The sequence below is a fragment of the Acromyrmex echinatior genome, chromosome 15, assembly GCF_024713525.1.
Source record: "Acromyrmex echinatior isolate Ae372 chromosome 15, ASM2471352v2, whole genome shotgun sequence".
NCBI classification, from domain to species: Eukaryota; Metazoa; Arthropoda; class Insecta; order Hymenoptera; family Formicidae; genus Acromyrmex; species Acromyrmex echinatior.
The window spans coordinates 2,954,889-2,981,019 of record NC_141866.1 but is presented as its reverse complement, the minus strand read 5'-3'; the positions used below and the strand labels follow the sequence as shown (position 1 = coordinate 2,981,019).

The 26,131-nt window shown below is 31.7% G+C and overlaps 3 protein-coding genes across 9 annotated transcripts in view; 1 reads left to right on the top strand and 2 right to left on the bottom strand.

Annotated features, from left to right (window-relative positions):
• Positions 1–958: 958 nt before the first annotated feature.
• On the bottom strand, positions 959–9,207 carry LOC105149367 (solute carrier family 53 member 1). 4 transcript variants are annotated; one of them, XM_011061726.2, is made up of 10 exons: positions 8,851–9,207; positions 8,627–8,729; positions 8,146–8,299; positions 7,397–7,641; positions 6,841–7,102; positions 6,248–6,615; positions 5,822–6,164; positions 5,565–5,734; positions 5,369–5,502; positions 959–5,288 (listed from the first exon to the last, which is right to left on the bottom strand). In XM_011061726.2, exons 2-10 carry the CDS (start codon positions 8,693–8,695, stop codon positions 5,033–5,035), a joined length of 2,001 nt encoding a protein of 666 aa, XP_011060028.1. In that variant the 5' UTR covers positions 8,696–8,729; positions 8,851–9,207; the 3' UTR covers positions 959–5,032. The 4 variants fall into 4 exon arrangements, with proteins under 4 accessions (XP_011060028.1, XP_087270213.1, XP_087270212.1 ...); XM_087414087.1 differs by lacking the exon at positions 8,851–9,207 and having other exon boundaries at positions 8,146–8,479; XM_087414086.1 differs by lacking the exon at positions 8,851–9,207 and having other exon boundaries at positions 8,146–8,530; positions 8,627–8,712.
• Positions 1,061–13,034, top strand: LOC105149368 (putative serine protease K12H4.7). Of its 3 annotated transcripts, none has more exons than XM_011061727.2 (9): positions 1,061–1,130; positions 10,453–10,701; positions 10,842–11,023; positions 11,115–11,344; positions 11,404–11,539; positions 11,614–11,930; positions 12,033–12,165; positions 12,234–12,403; positions 12,480–13,034. In XM_011061727.2, the coding sequence occupies exons 2-9, from the start codon at positions 10,498–10,500 to the stop codon at positions 12,587–12,589; spliced, it is 1,482 nt and encodes a 493-aa protein (XP_011060029.1). In that variant the 5' UTR covers positions 1,061–1,130; positions 10,453–10,497; the 3' UTR covers positions 12,590–13,034. The 3 variants fall into 3 exon arrangements, with proteins under 3 accessions (XP_011060029.1, XP_087270214.1, XP_087270215.1); XM_087414088.1 differs by lacking the exon at positions 1,061–1,130 and adding an exon at positions 9,828–10,067; XM_087414089.1 differs by lacking the exon at positions 1,061–1,130 and adding an exon at positions 9,831–10,067 and having other exon boundaries at positions 10,536–10,701.
• A 3,860-nt stretch (positions 13,035–16,894) lies between these two features.
• The window catches only part of LOC105149376 (uncharacterized), a 33,848-nt gene continuing 24,611 nt past the window's right edge, over positions 16,895–26,131 (bottom strand). The window contains exons 4-12 of one of the 2 annotated variants that reach the window (XR_015547621.1): positions 23,454–23,686; positions 23,135–23,346; positions 22,539–22,750; positions 21,873–22,076; positions 21,676–21,792; positions 21,284–21,556; positions 19,797–20,280; positions 18,518–18,970; positions 17,228–17,315 (exon numbers count right to left, since the gene is read on the bottom strand). Coding sequence is in view for 1 of the 2 variants with exons in the window: in XM_087414081.1 (XP_087270207.1) it covers positions 16,919–17,315; positions 19,797–20,280; positions 21,284–21,556; positions 21,676–21,792; positions 21,873–22,076; positions 22,539–22,750; positions 23,135–23,346; positions 23,454–23,686 (2,132 nt within the window). In the remaining variant the exon portion in view is untranslated. Of the gene's footprint in view, positions 17,316–18,517; positions 18,971–19,796; positions 20,281–21,283; positions 21,557–21,675; positions 21,793–21,872; positions 22,077–22,538; positions 22,751–23,134; positions 23,347–23,453; positions 23,687–26,131 lie in introns of both variants that reach the window. The other variant, XM_087414081.1, reaches the window with a different exon arrangement.

The following is a 26,131-nucleotide window of genomic DNA, read 5'->3' as shown; positions in this document are numbered from 1 at the left end:
TTGTCGATTAAGACATACAATTAATATGAATTTTAATCTTCTAATATTTCCTTCGACTGGTTTTAATTATATCTTTTTATTCATGTTGTCTCTCAGTGAAACGACAATTCTTAATGAATGAATTTATGTCAATGAATCAAAAATTCTATGTAACATGTAATGTTATGATGATTTTTAAATGCAATTTATAATACATATTAAATTTAATTCATTAATATGTAATGGCGTAGTTGTAAATTCCATTTATAATTTTTAATAAATAATAATAAATTTGTGTATTTATAGATGAATAAAGTGATATTAAACAATTAGAGACATAAATAGATATAAATTACATATTTAAAAATACGATACCAGTTTTTTATATTTAACAGCTGATTGCATATAAAATAAACAATATAAGTTAGTATGAAAATTCGCGAAGCAGCTGTTTCAACGATCCGTCGTTCTCGGAGAATGGAAGAACAAAGAAAAGGAAGCAATTGTTACCGTTATTATACGTTATCTTATTACGTAACATTGTCGTAAATACTATTTGCTCTACTGAAGCTAGGCTTGTTTGCTATCCTACGGCACAAGATCTACGAATCTAAACATGAAAATTAAAAGAATGTAAGATAATTGTTGGAATATTATTTTTCTTGTTTGTTAAACTTGTGTTACTTCTGTGAATAGAGTATAACATATATATATGTATATATATATATATATATATATATATATATATATATATATATATGTATTATACTCTAATTTCAAATGGAATGATGTGAGAATTTTGGACTGCGAATCTTCTTACAATAAGAGATTGGTGTCTGAAATGATTCATATTAAAAGACAGAAACAGGGCCTTAATAGGCAAAATGATACCGAATCTTTACCTGATACTTACTTACAGATCATCCAATCTCTTTCTCCCTCTTAACTGCTTTCTCTTTCCTATCCATCTCTTCTCTCCCTATTTTTTCTCCCTTCTACTTTATTTTCTCCTTCTTATGTTCCCCTTCCTTTTTAGTTTTCCATTTCAACCTTCCTGTCTTTATATGTCATACTTTATCTCTTAGCTTCCTAGATTCAATTTCGATTCCCATCGCATTGCCTAATCGACACATCATTTTGACACACATAAGGTATTTATTATAAATTTATTTGTTCTAAACTATATTATACATATACAATGAATGTCGGCATTTTACTCTTTTTCTATCATCATTATTATTTCTTATGTGCTTATCTTATAATATCAAAGATAATTTTTGCCTTTTTCTTTTAATTTTAACTTATTACTTGCGACTTGTTTTGTACTTTTCTTATTATTTTTATTTATTTCCTTCGTTAATTTATTATTATAATTTATACTTGCTAACAGAAACATGTTCATCCTTATACACATCCTTATACGGTTCGGAAGAACACATTTGTGTCAACTATAATCGTTTGTTTGATTTCCTCTCAATTTGGAGCGAGTTTTATAGTTAATATTGCGTCCGAATGCGAATTTTTAATTTCTTATGTTTTATCTACGTTACATTTCTATTATTAATTTATTTGTCACATTGAAAATGATCCAACAAGGATCGAAACGTTTGTTTTGTTCACCTTCTGATTGTCAAATTATAATTTACGTTTTTAATTTCATGACATGTTTTATTTTATTTTCTATTTATACAATTTGTCATTTTATGTTGATTGTTTTTAGGCTCGTAGCCTTTTCTCCTTTTTACTTATATATGAACACTTTATTATAATATGAAGTACAATCAGTGTATTACAATATTCGAAATTATGTACATACATAGTCTGACTTAAGAAATTATCACACAGTAATGCTTATACACTTTAGTAGATACTTTAAGCATTATAATATCAGAAATTTTACTGTATATATAGAATATAAAAATACTTAACATTTATATTCCGAGCAACTGTGATTCTGATTATTTATGCAGGAAAAGATTTATATAAAATCGTCAAATTTATTGGAATACAAACTTTCTAATATGTAAAATTCATATTTCTAAATGCATTGGCACTATGTCATCTATATAATTATAATTATATAAATAAATGAAATAAATATATAACTTAATATAAAAACAATTATACTTATAAATATATAAAATATATAAATGCATAAAAATAAAAATTTTCCATTTCAACAGAAAAATTTTAATTTAAAAAATATAATTTGAATTACTATCTATTTTAATAATTACTATAGCAAATAAATATATGCAATCAAAATATATTTCACAAATATAAGCACTGCTTTGTTAAAGTAATATGTGTCAAGTATACTTTTAAAATATTTTTTTAGTTTTGTTAAATGTTAAATTTTGTTTAGTTTTGTTCAATGCATTAAAATTACTTTATCTTAGATTTCACAATGTGCTACTTTATGTATGTGTGCAATCAATTTATTATTAACTTACTTTGTGATACACTTGTGTAAATAATTAGTAACAGATAAAGTACGAGTGCAATATAATTTGAAATAATAAATGAAATATAATTTTTATCATCTTATTGAGCAGATGTTTCTTTAAGTATATGTGACAATAATATCGAAAACATTAAATAATACTTATAACGGAAGAAAATATATTTGTATTATTTCTGTAAAATTAATATAATGTATAGAATATTACAATATGAAACAGTCGGATAATTTCAATACTACTTCATATACAAAACACTACTCCAAATGATGCAGAGTAAATTAAACATCGAATTTGCAAATTTGATATTCTACTTTTTTTACTACTAGAAAATAATTGATATAACTACATACAATATTTAGGCCAACATAATTACATATATGATATAAGTACAGTAATTATGTATAAAAAAGCACATTATAACAGTCTTCCTAGTATTAATACATGTTTAATATCACTTCTGTTATGAGCGTAGTAACATCAGACTATTTTATATCAATACTTCCTTTTTCTTTCTACTTTCATTTTAAAGATATTTACCTATCGATTATCTATTATTAAAAAATGGCGTTCTTAGAAAAAATGTTGATAACAATACAGCAAATAAAATCACAGTATATAATAGCATCTAAAAATGGCAGGCAAAACATGACATTACTCATCAACAATTTGTAAAGCTCGTATGCAAAAGCACACGCTTCATATTTACATGTTACATCTTTCTATGTGCCTGTGTCTAAAAGCTATAAAATTCGTGAAGTTATTTTTTATTTAAGCTATATTGTTCGTTCTTGTGGAAGACTCAGTGCAGGCTATTTGTAGGATTATTATAATTTATCGTAAAGTATCTCATATGAAAGAAGGCGCGAAAGGCACTATGATACATACTATGATAATTTTACTTTTCTAATCATCTACTGATTCTAAAGCATATGATAATTATTTATCTTTCAGCAAAATCGATATGTATCGTTTACAAAATCTTGCGAATTAAAACATATAAAAAGAAGAGCATAAAAAAACCACAGCACAAGTTATAGTTTGTGATTTAATCATTATTAGATTAATTAAAACATTAAACGTTTCGGCCACAATCTGGCCATCTTCAGTAATTCAATAATATTCTTAAAACGCAGAGTTACATCTAGTTGACATTAAATTCAAGAGTCGGATGTTGTAATTAAATAAACGTGTTCTTTTCTATGTGAAGATGCTTCATACAATAATGTTACAACGCCAATTGTCATATCGAAAAGTGTAGAACAAGAATTTCCAGATTCTAATTTAAATAAATTTGTATATCATTAATATCTTCTAGTCGGAATATAAAGAAATAGAATCGTTATATGTTTTACAGCAAAAAAACTAAACAATAAATCTCAAGTACCTCTTTTGCACAATTCGAATTTTGTCGTGACATTATGTGTTGTTATTTGTCATATCATGTATTTTATCATGTATTTATATACATATATGAGTCAACAGTTTAGAAAGTTCTAGAATTTATTAAAAAAAAGAGAGATCCTTCTTAAGAAGAGAAAGATAAACATTTTTCTGGTGACTGTATGCTCTTTCCTATTTTTGTTTTTGTTTATGTCGAGCCACTTCTAACAACTTGTTTAAATTTTATTTATAAATATTCTCTAAAAAAATCTTATCAAAAATAAATTTGTATAAAATTTTCAAGTAATTTTTAAGTAACTCTCCTTTTATCTAATTTAGAATTAAAATTTTTAGATAAGATAATTATACATATTCTCTAAAATAATAATTATATATATTCTAAAACAAAAATAAGAAAGAATATACGGCCATATATGCAAGTTATTATTCGCACAAGTCATATATTTATAATAAAATTACATGTTTCGGTCAAATTGTGATTATCATCAGCACAATCAAGAGAATACAAATGTTAAAAAATATAATTTAGCACGTTATATATATAGGATGTCGCATACAAAATTCCAAAAATTAATCCTGCCTCGTAATCTCTTTAACAGTGAAATTAAGAATTTATTCTTGATAACTTGTGTGTTAAAACACATTATGTGTTGTTATTTGTCCAATGGGACAAATAACAATACATAATGTCACGACAAAATTCGAATTGTGCAAAAGAAGTACTTGACATTCATCGTTTAGTTTTTTTTTGTTGTAAAACAGAATCTGAAAATTCTTGTTCTACACTTTTCGTGATATGACAATTGGCGTTGTAACATTATTGTATGAAGCATCTTCACATAGAAAAGAACACGTTTATTTAATTACAACACCCGACTATTAAATTTAATGTCAACTAGATGTAACTCTGCGTTTTAAGAATATTATTGAATTACTGAAGATGGCCAGATTGTGGCTGAAACGTTTAATGTTTTAATTAATGTAATAATAATTAAATATCACAAACTATAACTTGTGCTGTGGTTTTTTGTGCTCTTCTTTTTATATGTTTTAAAATTATAACCAAGTTAATTTTCAAGATGTATTTTAATCTTGCGAATTATTTTCTCTAACTACCAGACTTTGGAGGCTTTCCATCCATACTGGAGAAAATTAAAGATAATATTGTACAAAAATCTTGAACTATATATTCAATTGGCATTTGATATATCTACAGTTTCTTCCTTAAGCAGTGCTCGTTTTTCTTCTTTTGCGTTGTTCTGCTTTTTACCGCCGCTTTTACGTTTGCCTCTATTAAGTACACCATTCTCATCATCCATCATACGTAAAATTTGTGTTTGGTCAGAGCTTTCTATAGGTGCTATCGAGATATCACGTACGGCGCGGAATCTACCGCAGTTATTCAAATGTTCGTTCTCTAAACGGAAAAAGTTCCACACAAATCGCCTAAAACAATTTTGCAATGAGACAGAAAGTAGAAGTAAATTTTCAAATAAACTCGAACACTGGCCGAAAAGCGTACTCACCTAAAAACCTCGAGAGGTGCTATTATAGAAGTCATTAAGTCTCCAGAAATATATCCGCACTCAATGAGAATAAAACTCGCAATCCATATAAATCGTAGTATAAAATCTTCTATTATTGCGAAATAATAAAACCACTAAAAAACATGTATAATATATAATATCTCTTTTTGCAAATAAACAATGTTACTCTACTTACGGCTGTCGAGTAAACTACTTCCTCTCGTAGAAAACGATTTTCACCAGCATTATTATCTAAAAGGCCCCAATCCATCTTGAGATCCCATGTATATGAATATATCGAATTAATAAGGCAGCTACACACCCATAGCCACAACCATGGATTCTCCCATTTATTATTATATTCCGCTGAAAAAGCGTATTACTTCTTGATTATTTTTGAGATATTAAAACCTTGAATTATAAAAAAAAAAGAACATTTTTAATTCCATCTACCTCCGTGATAAGCGTATAAAGTGTTGGCTGCAACAACGAGAAACGTCGTGGAATACTTTCCAGCATTCATTAAATGTGGAAACGCCTCTTTAGAATCTCGATACCTGCGAACGCACTGCGCGAAGCGAAACCATGCCGGTAAGCAATTTACAATAGGTCTAATGATGAGAGAGCCGGACATGCATTGCGTAGTATCGCTCGCCTTCAACCAATCGCCATTTGTAATGTAGAAGCATATCAAAAAATGAAAATCCAAGAATGCAGTCGCCAAACTATTGAACTGGTCTGCCAACCAGAAATCAGCAAAATTAACATACGCGAATGGTGATATTAAAACGCGTCCCTAAAATAAGACAAAGGACTATAGTCAATTTTTTATTCATATGAAATTCTGCACAAGTGAAATATTGCACAAATTATACTTACTATGATCTTTAGCAGCCAGAAACGAGCTTCGTGGCGAAACATTTTAACTGGATTTAATAGAAAAATCAACATGATACAGACAAGTACTAATGGATTCACGTATGGCGGAATGCTTAGACTGGCACTGTATAAGAAACTTAGTAAGCTAAGCGTCCAGACTACTCCGAGGACTGCGGCCAATTCCATAAGATGTTGCTCCGAAAGATGATTTCGTGGGTCAAGTTCAAATATTAAAACGTGATTGACGCCGGAAGATCTCCATCCATAAACGTTAATTCCGATAAGGAATAAGAACTCGATAATAAGAAAAGGACCTCGGTATAGTCTAAATGCGATCTTTAGATTCTCTCCGCTATCGTGGAAAACGGCTGAAAGTAACGAGATTTTAAATAGCACAAGTAATATAAACAAGGATTTTCGATACTTCAACAAATTAAAGTGCTAACAAACTAAGAGTGCGCAGATTAAAATTTTGTTAATAAACCATTTTTACTCAAGTTAATTATATTTAAAATCTTGCAACATTCTACACGTTGTGAACAGCACAATTGCAAATACACGTAACTGTGAATAGATAAGCATTACAACAATACCTGAGAGAACAACTGCAACAGATAGGACAATAAAACTACCGGAGAATAAGCCAACTTTGAAAGTAGTCCATGGACTTTGGGATTCGCCAAGCGGTGGTACCCGAAGACGTTTCATAGCGCGTTGTCGATCGCCACCTTCGAGATCGTTCGTCACTGTAGCTTCTGTTTCCTGGATCAATTTGTCTATATCTTTGGACGTGTAGAAATGTGACGTTTCCACGCACTCGACTCTCCATTTTGTACCGGCGTCAACTGACAATAACTGGAAGCATTTGATAATGTATTGTAGGAATTAAAAATCACTGTAATTAAATAATATAATTGAATAATATAAAATGTCAAGGACAATTACTGATTTACTTGGATATACACAAGGAATATAGGTATTGTGTCATACATAACAGTTGTTTCTTGCACCAATATTTTGCAACTACGAGAGGAAAGACATGATGTTAATGATATTGGGATAATTGTAGCCTCTGAAATTACATAAGCTGTGACTAATAGGCAAAAAATGACAAAAAACATGATAACATGACTATATGCAATAAGATACCTTGTCATGTTTTTTGAGAATCTTGCGGAATCCAGTGTGATTAAGAGTCTGATAATTTTGAAGAAGGATTAACGAAAGATAAAATTCTGAAAATGCAAGTTTTAAGTCCCTAAGTTTTCTGGTAGGCAGAAGTGGCTTTGCGGTAACTTTTCCTTTGTTCTTCCCACTTCCCTGTTGCAGCTCCACTGCAGTTTTCAATTCACTTTGTAAAGCAGCATATTTGCGTGTAGCCTCTGCCAATTTTTCTGCAATAAATGCCCAGTAAACGAGAATGAATTAAAATGTATTCAAATGAATTCAAATTTTAAGAAATACATACTCGTGAACATTAAAATAAATCTTTCTTCGAATGCATTTTGATTTATTTATAGAAATTGCAGCATGAAAAAGCACATTTCTATACGCCTTTTAATATAAAAATATTATTTTTCAATGCCAATGTATATTACTGCTCAATTTAAAATTCTGAATAAGAGATACAGTTTTTCAATCCAATTGAATCCAACTGTTTTTTTTTATTCAATTAGATTCAATAGAACAGAATAATGAAACCTAAATAGATAAGACTAAAAAAAAAAAATAAAAAGAAAATAAAACTAAAAAAAGTTCTTTCTTTATTCAATTGAATTCAATGGATTCAAAATACGTATAAAGTTTTAATCCATTTTAATCCTCAATTATTATACTAGGTAAACAGATAATATAACTGTTTATAGAGAAGATTACATTTTAGTCGAAAATACTCTTACCTGAATAAAATGTATTAATCTTCTTTAATTCACGATCACAGAATGTAAAAAACACCTCATCAAAAGACGCAAAATGTCGAGATATCACTTCTGGTTCTACACTTTCATCAGAAGGCGCTTCCTCCACCGCCGTGTAAAGCATCGCTTTCATTTCCTGTAAAATCAGAGAAATAGTGCTTGAAAGTACATCTATATGTAAAATTATTAGACTGAGGATATATACAAAATACTTAACTGAATATACATTTTGCATAAATTGTATATTTACAGATGGCAATCTCTTTTTACTTTACTTTTTAATAATTCTTTAACAAACAACGATCGACTGCTAAAACTGTCCGATGGTTAATACTTAGTTGAGTATTTTTAAATAAATATTCGCAGTCTAGTAATTATATTTATAATTTAACATTTATTAAAATCCCATACTATCCTTGAATTAATAGAACAAAAATTTAAATGTTTGTACTCAATGTTATACCTCATAACTAATATATTGCTTACGCCACTCGGGCGTAATGTGGGCTGAGAGATGCTCCGCAAACTTCATATTGTCTAATTACGCACAGCGTAATTGCATTAATCTGTAAAAAAAAAATTCAAGCAGTTAGAGAAATGAAACAATTAATGACATTAAATGGAGAATATTATGAATAATCATATAAGTACATAAGAAATTAGTCACTGAATTGTTTTCATACTCACTCGAGCTCATCTAAAGATTTCTGAGTTTCAAGCGAGGTTACAAGCGGCATTTATACCGTACTGAGAAACTTTGTCGGCAGCGGATCAAACGCTTTGTTCATTGTTTGGAGCAACGATAAATATTTAATCAGTAGCGAGATAAAAACTATTTGGAGTTCGCGGCAGCGAACTAAATTCGAATCTCAGCAAGAAAATTCAATTCATTCGCATCGCGTTATCACGCATTCCATTAATTGAACCACTGATTCTAAATTCTAGCTCAAGTTCTCGGGAAAAAACACGCGGTATTCTCGTGGACATTAGCGGCACGTCCTACGACAATGCCTGCTACAGGTCGATTCGTCACACGTGGTCATATGGTCGCTCACGGGACAACTCATGAGACTACGAATCGATACGCTCGTGGAGTCTTTTAATTTTTATTATTCTCGATGACACTATTCTCGGAGCGACCGGGAATTCGTAATAGGAAAAAATTAAATAAAATCGAACGTTCGATTAAATAAAAGAAATATATAACCATATTATAGCATTATATTTACTTAATTCATTTTATTGTAGAATGAAAAAAACGCGTATTTTCTAAAAATAAAAATGTTTTAATAAGGTAAAGATAGTAAGTGAAGCAAGAGATTAAAATTTGTTACTAATAATGAAGAGTAATTAATAAAAATTTGTCAAAATAATTTTTGATCAATAAGTAAAATTTTATGAGAAAGCTATGCTATAAGTAAATTATAAAGCAAACTTAGAAGAAAATATGTTAATAAATTTCCTAACAAGATAATTTTAAAAAGGAATAAATTTTTATATTGCCTATCTCGACTGATGACAAGGAAGGTTGCATTAAATTAAATGAACATGGTTCGTTCTATGTAGCTGTACTATGTTACGCATGCCTGGTCTTCAGAAGGAGATAGGTATATATATATATATATATATATATATATATACACACAATAATTAAATACCGTAGAGAGAAAAAGAAAAGAGACAAAAATATAGGAGGTGTAGCTGTCAAATGCAACAGATGTTTTTTCTCAAGTTTATAAATATTGTATCCAATCACTACAATTATAATGTTCCTCTTTTTTACTTATCAGTCATCATTATCAGTCTTATTATGTAAAATTTCTATCAGACAATTTCAAAAATAAGAACTTACGCTCATATTGTAACGGCCAAGTGTAAAGTTCATGTATAACCTGAACAGAAGGGTAAAATAAACTTATTTCTATAACAAATATACAGACTAGTATTTTTATAATTTCATATATTCAATACCGACTTAAGTACAATCTAAAGATATAAGATAATCGTAAAGTCATATTTTAACATCTTAAATCATAAAACGATTAAATTTTAAGCCGTCTTAAATAATTAGAATGATGTTAAAATAAGAACGGAGTATGAATATCATTATAAATACATTTTGTATGAATAATGATTGCAATATAGCTTTTTTGGCATTACTAAATAAAGAAAAATGCAAAGCAAAAGTATTCCATTCATTTACAGTTACATAATGTATTAATAATTAATTTCTTTATTATAATTAATTTTACAAGTCTTTTTAAAATATACTCATATCTTCTTTTACAGAGCTGTTTTTAATAAAAAATACGAATAATTTAAAAATATTATAAAATGCAATGTCTTACACCATTACTATTAATTGTATTCAGTATCTTAAGTATTACTACGGCATGGCGTACTTTCTTAAGAGGTCGCAGTAAAGGAGGCAATTTAGGAAATCCAATTTTGTCTTCTGACACACCATTTCCTACAGATCAATGGTTTCTTCAGTATCTCGATCACTTCGATCCAACTAATGTTAATGATTGGCAACAGGTAATACAAAATATAAGAATTATAGAACATTATGTTTTATTAATTATTTTTTTAAAGAGTTTGTACTATTACTTTAAATTTGATATTCTATTTCATTTTATACTTTATATTATTACTTATAATTTGTTACATCTTTACAGAGATTCTTCGTTAATGTTGATTTTTATAAACCCAATGGTCCAATATTTTTAATGATTGGAGCTGAAGGTACAGCGAATGCGTCATGGATGGTAGAGGGTGAATGGATTGAGTATGCCAAAGAATTTGGAGCAATGTGTTTCTATCTAGAGCATCGATATTATGGGAAAAGTCATCCCACTATGTATGTTGTAGGAAAATATATAATGCAAAAGGAAAAGTTAATTTCTAATTTTATATTATTATATTTTATTTTATGTCATGAATATTTGCAGAGATCTTAGCGTAAAGAACTTAATGTATTTGAGTTCAGAACAAGCATTAGCGGATTTAGCGTATTTTATCGCCAGTGTTAATGTTGACCTTCCAAGAAATACAAAATGGATTGTATTTGGAGGATCATATGGTGGATCTCTCGCTGCTTGGATGCGTGCTAAATATCCTCATTTGGTACATGGAGCTGTGTCTACTAGCGGACCACTACTAGCACAGATTGACTTTTCTGGTAGAGTAATTCTAAATTTTAACAAATGTGTCATGTATATAAATACTTTTGTATTACAGAATATTATCAAGTTGTTACAAATGCTTTGAAAGAGTATTCTGATCAATGTGTCAGGATAATACAAGAGGCTAACTCGCAACTCAATATAATGTTACATCATACTGTTGGTCAACAGCAAATACAGAAAAAATTTAGGTGAGTATATTTTCCAAGATACAGAATTACTGATTGTGGTATGCTCGTGTTTTCTTATAAATTGTATTTCACAGATTATGTGACCCAATTGATCCTGGATATACAAAGTTAGTAGATATTTCCAACTTATATGAAGCATTGGCTAGTAACTTTGCTAGCGTTGTACAATATAATAAAGATAATCGCCAAAGCTCCTCATTTGTTAATATCACTATTGAGACCGTATGTGATATATTAGTAGATGAGAAAATAGAAAAGGCTATTGACAGGCTTGCTTATGTAAATAGTATGATATTGAATGCTACCAAAGAAAAGTGTTTAGATTATAGATATGACACGATGATTCATGAACTTCGAAACATCACTTGGACTAGCGAACAAGCGGAAGGAGGTAACACATTTAAATTAATATTATTGCATATATGTATATTTATTGTTTTAACTATTTTATTATGGTGGCCTGCTAATAGCAAATTATAAATGATACTTGCAGGACGTCAATGGATATACCAGACCTGTTCGGAGTTTGGATTCTTTCAAACCTCCACCGGACAGATTGATGTGTTTGGGAATAAATTTCCAGTGGAATTTTTTGCACAGCAATGCGTCGATATTTTCGGGCCTAAGTTTGTTTTCACTTAAATTATAATCCAACTATAATAGAATATTGATATACATAAAAGTTCTTTTGCAGGTATAATATGGACTTATTGAAATCTGCAGTCACACGAACGAATATTTTATATGGTGCATTAAATCTACAAGTGACAAATGTAGTATTTGTACATGGTTCTGTCGATCCTTGGCATGTGTTGGGCATCGTACAATCTTCTAATCCACAAGCGCCTGCCATCTATATCAACGGTAAGTTGAATATATTATAGATATTTCATAATTTATATTTATTCTCCTATAAATATATTACAACGTTTATTTAAAGGCACTGCACATTGTGCAAATATGTATCCTCCATCAGAACGTGATATGCCTCAACTAAAGGAAGCAAGAAAAGTAATAAGAGGTTTAATCAAGCAGTGGCTACAAAATTGAGCTGACTGTGTGATGTTATAGAAATAAATACCATAAATATCTTAGCCATTAAAGAATGCCAATTTTTCAAATTTTTCCAAACAATTATTAATGTTCCAAATATTTTAGAAAGATTGCATTTTATATAATATTTTTTTGTTATTTTTTATGCAGGATGAAAGAGCATTTATATATATGATATTTAATAGATATATTTATTCTAATTTCTAATTTCTAATTTCTAATTTCTAATTAATGTGAAATTTTGAATCTAGTGACTCTTATACATTTATAATCTATAATATATATAATGTACTATGTTTGACAAAATTGTTTCTTGAACAAATTGAACAAGTTTGCCCCATTGGTATTTTATTACGATACGTGGAATCACAGAGGTACATTTACACAATCACTTTTTATGTAATTATCTCAGTTAATCAATAAAAACTTATTGTTATAACAATTATGTTATTTCTTAAATATATGTCAATTTCAATAAGTTGGATAGAATTGTTCAATAATTAACAACTGTAATTAATGCTACTTATAATACAAACTCAGTAATACATAATGAAAATATGAGCGATCAACTAATCACTTATTTTCATAACTGTAATATGTCTCTGAATCTACCTTTATATGCGTGTAAGTAAATGTGCAACTGATAAAGAATCGAATGTAGTAAAATTGATAAAATTGTCATTTTCTGTCCATGTGCAGAAATAAAACATGATTCTTTTTATGTATATTTATATGGATATAAATAAATTCAAATTATATGGAGGAATAAGAGCGCGAGTAGCGTATTCAAACGCGGAGGCATTCTGGATCCTTCTAAGTTGTGCCTACGAATATCATTTTATTTTGTTGTTTATATACTGACTATTAAACAAGGATAAAATGATACTCGTGGGCATTCGTATTTGGAAACAGATAATACAAAATATAGAATTATAAAACATTATGTTTTATTTGTTATTTCTTTAAAAAGTTTGTATTATACTATTACTTTCAGTTTAAATTTGATATTCATTTTATATTTTATATTTATACTATTGCTTATAATTTATTACTTTATTTATCTTTACAGAGATATTTCGTTAATACTGATTTTTATAAACTCAAGGGCTCAATATTTTTGTACATTGAAGATGAAAGTGAAATACGTGCAAACTATATGCTAAGGGGTAAAACTATATGCTGAGGATATAGATTAACATTATCAAAGAATTTCGAGCATTTATATTTCAGTTTAGAGCATCCTTTTTATGGGAAGCCATCTCACTACGTATATTATAGGAAAATATATATAAATGCAAAAAGAAAAGTTAATAATAGTACAAATATACATTACATGTTACAAATATTTGCAATGGATTATATTTGGGGAATCATATGCTGGATCTTTTGCTGCTTGGACACGTGCCAAGTATCCTCACTTGGAGTTATATCTAGTAGCACTATTGTTAACACAGATTGGATATAATGGTAGCGTAATTGTGAACGATGAAAGTTTAACAAGTATGCCATGTATATAAATAATTTTATGTTACAAAATATTATAAAGTTGTTACAAATGTTTTGAAAGAATATTCTGATAAATGTGTCAGCGTTTTAAAAGAGGCTCATTCGCAACTCAATACAATGTTACTCTATAATGCATATAACAGGAAAAAAATTCAAGTGAGTACATTTGTTAAGATACAGAATTATTAATCATGCCACGCTCATGTTTTTTTATAAATTATATTTCATAGATTATGCTCACTTGAACATATAAAGAAGGAAGATATTTTCATCTTTTATGAAGATTTGACTTATTACATTGCTGATGTTGTATATTCCAATGATATCGAAGCCGTGATCCATTAATAAATGAGAACATAGGAAAATCTTTTGAAAGACTTGTTTATTTCAATAATATTAGGTAGGAGAGTAATTGTGGGAAAGGATCTTAGATATGACACTATGGTTCATGATTATCAAAAAGTCTCCTGGTCTAGCAATTGAGAAGGACTTGGAAGTAAAAACGTTTTTAAATTAATATTGAATATATGAATGTATTATCTTAATTACTTTATTATTGTGGTCTGTTAGTAGCGCATTATAAATGTTTGCAGAGCGTCAATTCATGTACCAATACTATACAGAGTTCGCATTCTACCTATCCTCCAGACAATCTGATATGTTCGAGAATATTTCAGAGGAATTTTTTGTACAGCAATGCGTCGATATTTTCGGGCCTGAGTTTGTTTCCACTTAAATTATATTCCAACTATGATAGAATATTGATGTACATAAAATCTCTTTTGCAGATATAATATGAAATTATTGGAATCTACTGTCGCACAAACGTATATTTTGTATAATGCATTAAATCTATAAGTGATAAATGTAGTATTTGTAGTATGGTTCTCTCGATCCTTGACATGCGTTGGGCATCGTATGATCTTCTAATCCACAAATGCCTGTTATCTACATCAATGGTAAATTGAATTTATTACAGATATCTCTCATTATTTATATTAATTCTCCTATAAATTATTTGATTTATTTAAAGGCACTGGACATTGTGCAGATATGTATCCTCCATCAGAATGTAATATGCCTCAATTAAAGAAGGCAAGAAAACTAATAAGAGGTCTAATCAAGCAATGGCTATAAAATTAAATTCTTTAATGTGATGTTACAGAAATATATCACATCATAAATATCTTAATCATTAAAGAATGCTAAATTGTTCCAAATAATTATTAATGATTTAAATATTTGAGAAAGACTGCATTTTGTATAGTATCTTTTTTATTACCCTTTTACTTGGATAAAAGAACATATATATATATATATATATATATATATATATTAGGTGTTGGAATTAATTCGTAGCGTTTTACAAGTGATGGGAAGTACTTTCATTAATGTATTTTTTAATGCTCATGTGAAATAAATAACATTCTTTCATTAAAAACGCTACGAATTAATTCCAACACCTAATATATATATATATACATATACATTGTTAATAAATATTTTTATAATTTCATATAAATGTGAAATTTTAGGTTTAGTGATCCTTATATATACATGTAATTTACGATATATATATATGTGTGTGTATATATATATATATATATATATATATATATATATATATATATATAATGTACCATGTTTGAATGACAAAATTGCTTTTTCAATAAATTGAACAAGTTTGCCCCAAATGGCACTATTGTAATTTATTACGATAAATAGAATCACGGAAACGCATCTACAATGTCACTTCACATATGTAATTCTTTCAGTCAATTAATAAAAACTTATTATAATAACTACATTATTTCTTAAATATACGTACATTTTAATGAGCTGAGTAGAAATGTTTAATAAGTAATAATTATAATTAATGTTACATACTTATAATATATATTATATATATATGTATTTTATACAAACTCGGTAATAAAATATATTGAAGATATAATAGCAATGAACGAGGCACTTATTTAACCGTACTTATTTAACCTTACATAACCGTAGTGTGCCTTTGAATCCTCATTTACTTGCGTGTAAGTAAATATGCAATTCGTACACGTACACAACACGATATTTGTCCTATTTCTAAGTGGATAACATCGGCCTTCCCTTAATGATATCTATATGCAGTATATCCGGTTGGAAATAGTCCATTTAAAGCGAGGCCAAGGTACCCATAACAGATGTTCGTTCTGCTGATATCTGGCGTCCTTTTAGGGTGCGTTCCATTTGGCACTTACAATGCTCGCGAGCATTATTTATCCTAATTTAATGTTTGATAAACAACATTCATTTTTAAAGATGAAGTGATTCTGTGAGCGTTGTGAGCGTCAAGTGTGATGCTCCCTTAGACAAATATTTTCATGTAAATTGTTACATAAATCCTTGATCTTAGATTAATTTATTGTTAAGCGTTATGGTACTGCATCTCTATTTGATCATTATTGTATATTATTTCTTTGCTTTTTGGCATATCCTCTGATCAACTTCTACCACCTTCTTTACGACGAGCGACTATTCATCCTTCTTATTTTTAAACTATAGTGTGTATAATATTTACATTTCATAATATAATGACAGTAAATAATTCATAACGTAACAGAACAATACATCTAGGATCTTTCCATTCGGATTATTATCCGTCTCTGTTTCTTATAAGATGATATCAAGGTACTACTTGTGCTGGAAAATTCACTGTGCTTCTTCATTTAAGGAGGATCTTTTACCCATGACAGTTACGAACGTTCACTGCGCCAAATAATCGTCCAGATGACATAGTAAATGTGAAGATTTTTTTTCTGTTTTGTTCTCTGTTTAATATCTATGATGGGATTGCGACTGTCTCCATTCGGGCGTTGCGCTTCCGTGATGATGATGATGATGATGATGATGACGCTTCTTATCGGAGACGCTGGCGTGTTTGCTTGATGGATATGCGGCGACGTCGCTAACAACTAATTCTGAGCCGTCGCGTTCAGTGTTATTACCGCGGAAGTTCTCCCGATATCCTGGTTCATCCAGGGTCTCCTTACGACGAAGCGGCGGATGGCCAGCTTTGTGACCGGTGGTTTCGTGCAGATTCTCCCAGGCTTGGCGATAATATCGATTCAGGCCTCCTCGACTCTCTGAGGAACTGCTATCAAAACTGGCGACAGTATTGCAATCGGGCGATGCACGGTGACGGTAGTGTTTACTGCTTCTTCCGCGATTTCTACATAAAGAATGAACATGTAATAATTTTTTCCTTTAATATGTGTTGAGTTATTATCACATAATTATGAGTAGGGAATGGAACTAAGATGTTATTTGTAACACCGTTACTTTCCTTATCATTACTCTGTTATAATAATAATATAGATTTAAATAAGTTTTTTATGACTATAACGGTATCATCAGGTTTAGAAAGTCAATAAATTCAATTATTACTTATAACGAGTTGGAAAAATCTCTCGTTAATGAAAAAGTTAACTTGGCATCTAAGTATTTAATTAGTTATTATAATTAGTTATTATAGTCACAAATAAAATTGCAACGTCGTTATCAAATTTTTGTTACAAAAATGTAACGGAATAGTAACTCTTTCATTCCATGATATTATGTAACTTTAATTCTGTAGTACTAAAACTATTTACATAAAAAAATGAAATAAATAGGCAAAGCGTTATGTGCAATAGGAGAAGGGTTCGGTCGGATTATTCACGTGTATCTTGTACACTTTTAGTGAATAAAAGTAAGTAACGAATTTGATCGTTGTATGTTTTAAAACTAAATGCAAGAGAGCCCATCCTATTACTACGATCCGAAGTGATTTTTAAGCCACTGACAATCGAAATGAAAAAGCTAGAAGAGAGAAAATAAATTGTCTGAGCTGTAGTTCTAAAATACCAAAAGATTTATATATACTACTTCATATTATATGTATATAAGTTGTATATATTATGTACCTGTCCAATTATACTAATGAAATTTTAAAGAGATTACAATAGTATTGCAGGCAAGGAAAGAACACATAAGAAGTACTATACATAATTATCTTCCTTTGCGATTTCTGTGTAGCGCCATACTCAGGACTTCTAGACCACAGTCATTACTATTATAATCAATTTCGATTTATCTTACGATAATGAACTAAAACGAAGAGAGTAAAATGATCCCAGAAAACATAAACCATATTAATAACATTTAGATGTCTGTTAGTCTTTTTTTTATAGATTATACTTTTATGCACAGGATATATGACCACTTTCTAGAATCCTTGAATACATGGCGGAGATTTATCTGCTATGACAGGGTATTGGTGTGTTCGGGTGCGTGCAACGCACTATAGCCATCTTCTACTTTGCATGGCGTGTCATGATGGCAAACCGAACTAGCGCTAAAGAAAGTGTTCAGTAAAACCTTGCTCTCGTTTACCTTGACTAGTATCACTCGCGAGGGTGGCGCGTAGTAGTTGGTGGTGGTACGTGATGATTGATGTGGTGGGCGGTGGTTGCGTGGAGGGTTGGGGTGGTAGTGGTGGTTGTAGGCTTTATTAGAATGGAACGATTCTCTCTTTCTTTTCTCTTACTCTTTTTACGATGGGGGTGAAAAAGAGGGGCAGTGATGGCGGTCTACAGAGAGGGATTCGAGAAGTAGCCGGCGCGATGCGCCGCTGACAGAGTGAAAGAGTAAGGATGATCGTTACCGCGGCGTGCCGTAAGGTCGCGGCGCCCCAGGTGCTGGTCGGGGAAGGGTAGCGCGAGTAGCGTATACCAACGCGAAGGCATTCCGGTATCGCCCCTCCCAAGGCCACCACTACCGCCACCCCTCAGCGCACCAACCCCACCGAGCCCCCTGCGGCGCCTTCCTCTGACGCTGCCACTGCCGCTAACACCACCGCAATACACAAATGGACTGTGTTAATTATTATCGTGGCGGATTAGACTATCAACGAGACTCACGCATTTCTCTGATGCGAACTTAGGTCTTGTGACGCGTCTACACCACTGTTTCTCAACCTTACTTCGGCCACGTCACTTTTATTTGCATTAACATTTATCTTCAACTACACAAAAGACATTTTAACTCATTTATTATGACCTCTGATAATGTTTCATTTTTTTTACATGCGAAAAGAATACCATAGACCTTTAGATGGCCGCATGACTCACGTTGAGAACCATTGGTTAATAAACGACAACAAATTAAAGAAAATTATTAGATCAATCAGAAAATGAGAGAATATATCTTTTTTGCAAAGCGCAATATGAGGCTCTACATTTAAGATAAATTACAGCTAAATTACAAAAAAGCTTGATCAATGAAAGGGCAGTAGTACTTATATATCCTTAGTTCTATCTAAAATGTTAGAGGTTCTTTTGTTACATCAAGACTCTAAGAAACATTTACATTTTTCAGTAAGCAAAATCATCTGTATGAAAAAGATTATAATGCAGCATATATATATGTATATATGTATTACAAGTTAGGAAAAAGACAAAGCGGTAGAAGATAGAAATTAGATCAAATTAATACAAAATAAGCGTTACAATGTACAATTCGGTCGAATATTATTTATGTATATCAGAGTGCGTTATAATATGATATATTATCAGAAATAGAGAAGATTCACGGGATGAAAAAGGATTGACGATAATCGAAATCGAATCATCGCTCAAAATGGCTGATGACGTGTTTTTTTTTTTTAATATACCTGCGTATGAGTATAACGACTGTTGTGATCACCGCAGCGAGGAACACAAAACCGCCGAACACTCCCAGAGCGATTACAGCTCCCAAGTTCAACTTGGCTTGATGGGTACCGTTGGGTTGCTCAGCGCTGTCCACTCGGAAGGGACCAGACGGTTCCGGTATGCCTGCGCTGATCCCCGCTTGTGCGTGGTCCACGCCGCTTCCGGATATCTCGTTGTCCTGTGGGTGATCACTGCCGGCGTCATTCACCGATGAAGGAGTCACGGGTCTATTTAGGCCGATGCTTGGCCTCCTCGAGACGGTCTCCCTCACCGTCGCTGGGAGTTCTGCAGTGTTTGGTACATTCCTAGACGGCAAGAGAGTCGTACTGGTAGTTGCTGTACTCGCCGTGGTTCTGGTCCTCGAAGTGAGGTACGTCCGAATTTTCGGAGTGGATGGCCGTAATGTCGCTCGGGTAGGAGAAGTCAAAGTTGTTCGTGGTTCCTCTGATAAAGAAAAGTTTGCACATTAAATATATACATAAACATATCCTACTCCCTAAGTATTTAAATTAATTTTAGCAGATATATATTAATATTTATTATTATATTATAATTTATTGTATAATTTTGACTATGTACAGGGTGGGCCATCTATTGGTACGTTTTTAAAAATGCGATCAAATGAGCATACATTGATATTTTTTATTAATTTTTTTTTTGTTGTGAAGCTAAAAGTATCCGCGTCAAGAATGAAAAACGATTTCGTTCATGTGGCTCCCTCTACTGGCCTTACAGTATGCCATTCGGTCACCCCAATTATTAATGACATTTTGGACTACCTCGGCGCCAATTTCACTCAAAACAGTCGTAATATTGTTTTTCAAAGCTGGAATTGTCTCACACTTTGGGCCACAGCCTCAATATTCTCGGGTGTGCGCACTGTCCGAGCTCTGGGACCACTTCTGTCATCCACTAACATCCCTTTCTCACGAACTTTCCTCACCAATTTGCGTATAGCTCCTTCGGTGGGTGCTCTATCACGACCCATATTTCTTTTCAAAATTCGTACAGTTTCGGCGACACAGCACTGACTTTGAAAATAAGTTTTTAAAATTTCAAAACGCTCTTCAAGAGAAAACATGTTGTTTCGTGCCGCGGACGGTATGACTAATAAACTGTCAAAATTTCGGGTCTGTAGCTCGTTCGGTGTTGCCATACGACGAAATTCAAAAACGTACCAATAGATGGCCCACCCTGTATTTGATGTAACATTTAATTTTCATTATTATGAAATTCTATGAAAATGTCGGAAATATAATTTATCAAACGTAATAATTATTTCAAATGATTGTAAAACTTAATAAATAATTATCGCTACGTCAAATCTATTTTTGTACAATAATTAAATAAAAATTTAATTTTAATTTTATAATTTTTAAAAATTTATTTCTTTATGAATTATATGATACATTCTGACTTTTATTATTATAAATCTATAAATAAGTACCTGTGCAAGTGGGTGCAACGCGATCGTATGATCCGGTATTTAAACACATTATTTGTCGGGAACCAACGAGTCGATAGCCCTTTTCACATGTATAGGTAACGATGCTATTAACCTGTAGACTTTGATTGAAGGTATTCCTCACCAGGACACTTTCACGCTCTATCTCGATAGAACTGTGCGCAACCGTAGCCGGTGGATCGCAGAGAATCGGCTCGCATCGCGGCGGTGGACCATTCCAAAGCTCGTCAACGTCGCAAATTAGTCGAGCACGTCCTGCAGTCGCAGAGATTGGCTTATAATCATTTTTCACAAATGATTTACAAGATATTCGTTCTCTATTTCAAATACATCGTGAATAATTATGACGAGTCGTGATGAACTGTAATACTTACCGGTCATCTCATAACCATCATCACAGATATACTGTACTTGGCTGAGATAAGTGGTAGTTTCGTTGATAAGTATGTAACTACCGTATTTTATGTTCGCGGGATAATTGCAATTGATATCTGAAACGATGATTACGTTACGATGCGAATCACGTTCGCGATGATTTCATTTGAATACATTCCCCGATCGTGTTTCTTACATTTGCACACCGGTGGAAACTCATTGTAGAAACCGGTATCGAGGCAAGTGCGATTTAGTGGTCCGACCAGGAGACTATCGCTATCACACTGGTACTCCACGATTGCCCCAACTTCATAAACATTGCCAGAGATTTTAGTCGACTCGGAGATCACCATCATCGTAGAATTTGGTGGTTGTTCGGGTCTGCCACAAGCTTGTGGTTCTGAAAAAGAAAAATTATTTTTATTATTCTTTTGTTCAACGAAAAGATAATTTAATAATAAAAAAATAGCATGCATAGTAGAAAAATATTAAACACAGAGCAACAAATAGATTGAAGAATTAATTTTATTTTATTCTTTAAATAAGAAAAATATATCAACTTTAAGAGAAATTATATCTTAAGAAAATTTATTCGATTAATAAATAACAATTGAAGATTTTTTAGAATTTTATATTTTTCAGAATATGAATTAAATAATTTTTGATGGAAGAGTAAAATTCACGGTTAAAAAATATTTAATGATTAATGTACGATATATTATGTTAGACTCTTTTACAGAATCTCACAAATAAGAAGCCTCTAAATAATATTATTTGAAACATATTATATTTAAAGTATCTTTTCTGGAATATTGCTTAAAAAGCAAGAATGCGAATGTGTGGCAAGTAAGATGATACTCACGATGCTGACAGATAAAATTAAGCCGGGCTGAGCAAGGTGTATCAGACCAAAGCCAGCTTTTTTTGCCGTCATACCGAACACAATCTTCTTCACCTGGTAGTGGATCCCAGAACGAAACAGACACTTCCTGATGACTTCCGGTCCATCTCCATAACGTTCGATCTTTCTGGTCTCTAACTGCGCCCATCCAATATTGAATGGACATGTCGCTCCTTGATTAATAATAAAAAAAAAATGATCATTTATTATTTTCTAAATAGACGATTATTTTAGTATTATTAAAAAAAATTAATGTGACGTTTTTAAGTGATATACATTTAAAAATTATATATTATAACTAAACGTATTTAAAATATACAGTATATTATAAAACGAAAATTTTAATATAATATTTTTAATTACGTTTCAAGCTATTTAATTATAATTTATTTGTAAAATTCAGAGTTCAAAATTTATTCAAAATATTTTCAAAATGTTTTCATGTCATTCTCTCTTCTGTTGCTCATGACAATTTTTTAAATTTTCTTATTATATATACTATTACCGGGTCACATAGATTTTCTCTATACAATTAGCTACATGAATAATGAATGTACCCGTGCCGTCTCCATAGTTCCCAGGAAATGAATCCCTGCAAAGCTGGATTGCTCTCGTCTACGAGAGTGCCACCTCGCGTGCGGCAGAATGCCAGAGCTTCCTTGAATATCAACGGATGGCGATTGTAAAATATGTAGCATTTGCCGTTGTAAGTTGCCGTTGATCCTGGCGGTTGGTCTCGGAATTGAGGACACCTCTCAATCGGCAAAGCCTGTATTTTTTATGCAATCACTCATTATCGCATCCATAGAAGAAGGAGAAATAGATTTATTTCCATTCTGACGTAAGACCTAGTTGTTGCACAACTATTAAATCTACCTGATCGGTATAGACGAACGCCTCACACAAGGACAACTGCACGGGAATATTGGCAAACTTCGAAACCTCCAGATGCACCGAAACGAAAGCTCCGGGCATCGGTGGATTACAAGGCAAAAAGAGGGGCCGCCCTTCCTCTAGAGATCCGGTAAATTGATTGCAAACGGGATTTGTTGCTGAGTCTGGTTGATTGTTACCAACTCGAACGGTGATGGTGCCGAGGATGTCATTGCCTGGAGGCCAATTAAACAATTTGTTAAGATGGACAACTCATAGACAACTTTGGTTCTAATATTTTGATTTTTCAATTCTGTCTTAGATTCATCTATCTAGGATTCATCGATCCAAAGTTTTTTTCCGCTGAAACATAGTTTCACTAAAGGAAAACTTTGAAGACTATGGATTTAAACGATTATGACTGTAATTATATTGAATCCGCTAAGACGCTCAATTGCGTTCATGCATGAAATTAATGGTACATATTTATTATATGAGACGTTAGTTTAATTTATGTCAATGCTGTAATAATCGCACTCAATTTTCTGTTATAGTTAATTAGATATAAAGGATTCCTCTTTTAAAGAGATTTTCGAACGATCATGTAAAAACAGTTTAGTAAAACAATTTCCTGTTATTTGTACACCATTAAATTTAATAATCGATAACTAAAATATCGTTGAAATTTTTTTCAAAAAGCGTAGCAAATGTCGCGTTATTAATATAATGAAACATTTCTATATTTATATGATTTTTTTCTATTTCATTATTATATATACATACAAAAATTCTTTAATTCTACTAAGACATAAATTGAATGCATAATTCAATTTCAAACAAATAAAATCACTATGACAGATTCAAGACACAACAACAAAATTGCGATTAATTAAATCTATTTATTAATTTTCAATCAAATTCTACTTTTTTACATATTCTAGTTATGGTCCATTAAAAAAAAGAATCACACGAGACCTCGGCTAAACGGTAATATACTTCGTTAAAATATATTTAAATAGATTGCAGCTACACACTATGGATTTTGTCGGATTAAGGAGAACCATGGCTGAATCGGAACTTTCATTTGCAGTTTAGTTGACAGGGTAGAACGCATGCCGATTATAAGTATCTGAACAAGTAAAATCATCTCGAGCTACGTCTTCTGGCCCAGATAATAGTCCGACTGTGACTAGCTAGACAATCACCGACGAATACCCGTAGAGTTGCAAACTGCTGCAATTACATGCTTTCGTTCTGTACAGTGATGATCATGGATTCAAAGTCGTGCGACAGTCTCCCGTCTGGCAAACGATCGCGTTAAGAGATAGGTACGTGCGGCACGTACATACGGTCACAAGACTTTCCTGTTGCAATGTACAAGCTGCTATTCTAGCCTGTAATGAGTGCGTAGACATGTAGCGCACGAGTAAGGAGCAACACGAGGTAAAGGAGAAACTCTCGTATCGGGAAAGGATTGGGAGACACGCTCGTATCTTCCGCCAAGCGTCGTATCGTGAGTAAAAACAGCAAGGGAAACCTGTCCTCTATTAATCATGAATGTTAATTATTAATAATTACTGTTGGTAGATATTAATTATATTTTATCTAACTTTATCTATCAATGTAATTCCGTTAAATTTTTTTCACTAATTCAACGCTAATCTTTTTTATATTTAATAGAAGAATAAAACTTAAATAGAAAACTGCTTAATATTTGATATATAGTATGGGTTTCTCGTGAATCAAATTTAAAACGCGTAAGGCTTTATTTTTTATCTACTCGTGAAAGTCTAATATAAAACCCTTTTTTTCTTAATTTTAGAAAGATTTTATTTATGCAATTCAATAAAAAATTATCCTATCAAATTAACAAATGCGCCTACTGTAATAAAATCCGATGCTACTTAGTTCTTTAGTTCATTATATGCGATAATTAATAGCAATGAATCTGTAATACACGAGTTAATAATGCAGTTTATTGACGAAATTGAACGAATCGATTCTTCTTCGCTGCTGAGGCGTAACGTGAAAGCTGCTCTTTCACGCAGAGAGGCCGAAGTAATTGTAATGCGCCGTTTGTTCAATTATGAGCGGTCGTGCGGACGGTGGAGTCGGCATGAAAATTATCATCGGTATCTCTTCGGTGCTGGGCCGTAACTAAACAGCTGCTTAAAACGGGCTACATTATGCCAGCCATTGTTTCATCTTCACCTCGCACAGCGATTCTACTAGCGCGTCTCTATTCGCGAGCATTAAAGCTATCCAATTGTCAATTATCGTAATTGAATAATTCATCTTTCTCTGGCGTATGCTTTACTCCTAGCGAATTTTGTGCATGGCAATTTTGAACATGGCGACACGGAAGTTGTTAACAATCCACTCCGTCGCGCGGGATTAACTGTTTGCCTCGCTCGCATGATTCTGAATTCACTTTTATCGCTTTCCGATATATAATCAAGGGATCTCGCTAATTTGCCGCTGATGAGTGGTTTCCTCGCGAAAAGATGGAAATACTTTTACTTGAGGAAGAAATAGCCAAGATTTCCTTGAATAAAAAACGAAATGCTCTTGCTTTGCGGGTGTCCAGCACTGACAATGCCATTATTATCGCTCGTTTAACAATGAAAGTTTCTCTCATTTGAACAGACGAACTTTCGAAACGATAACGCGAATTTTCCAGT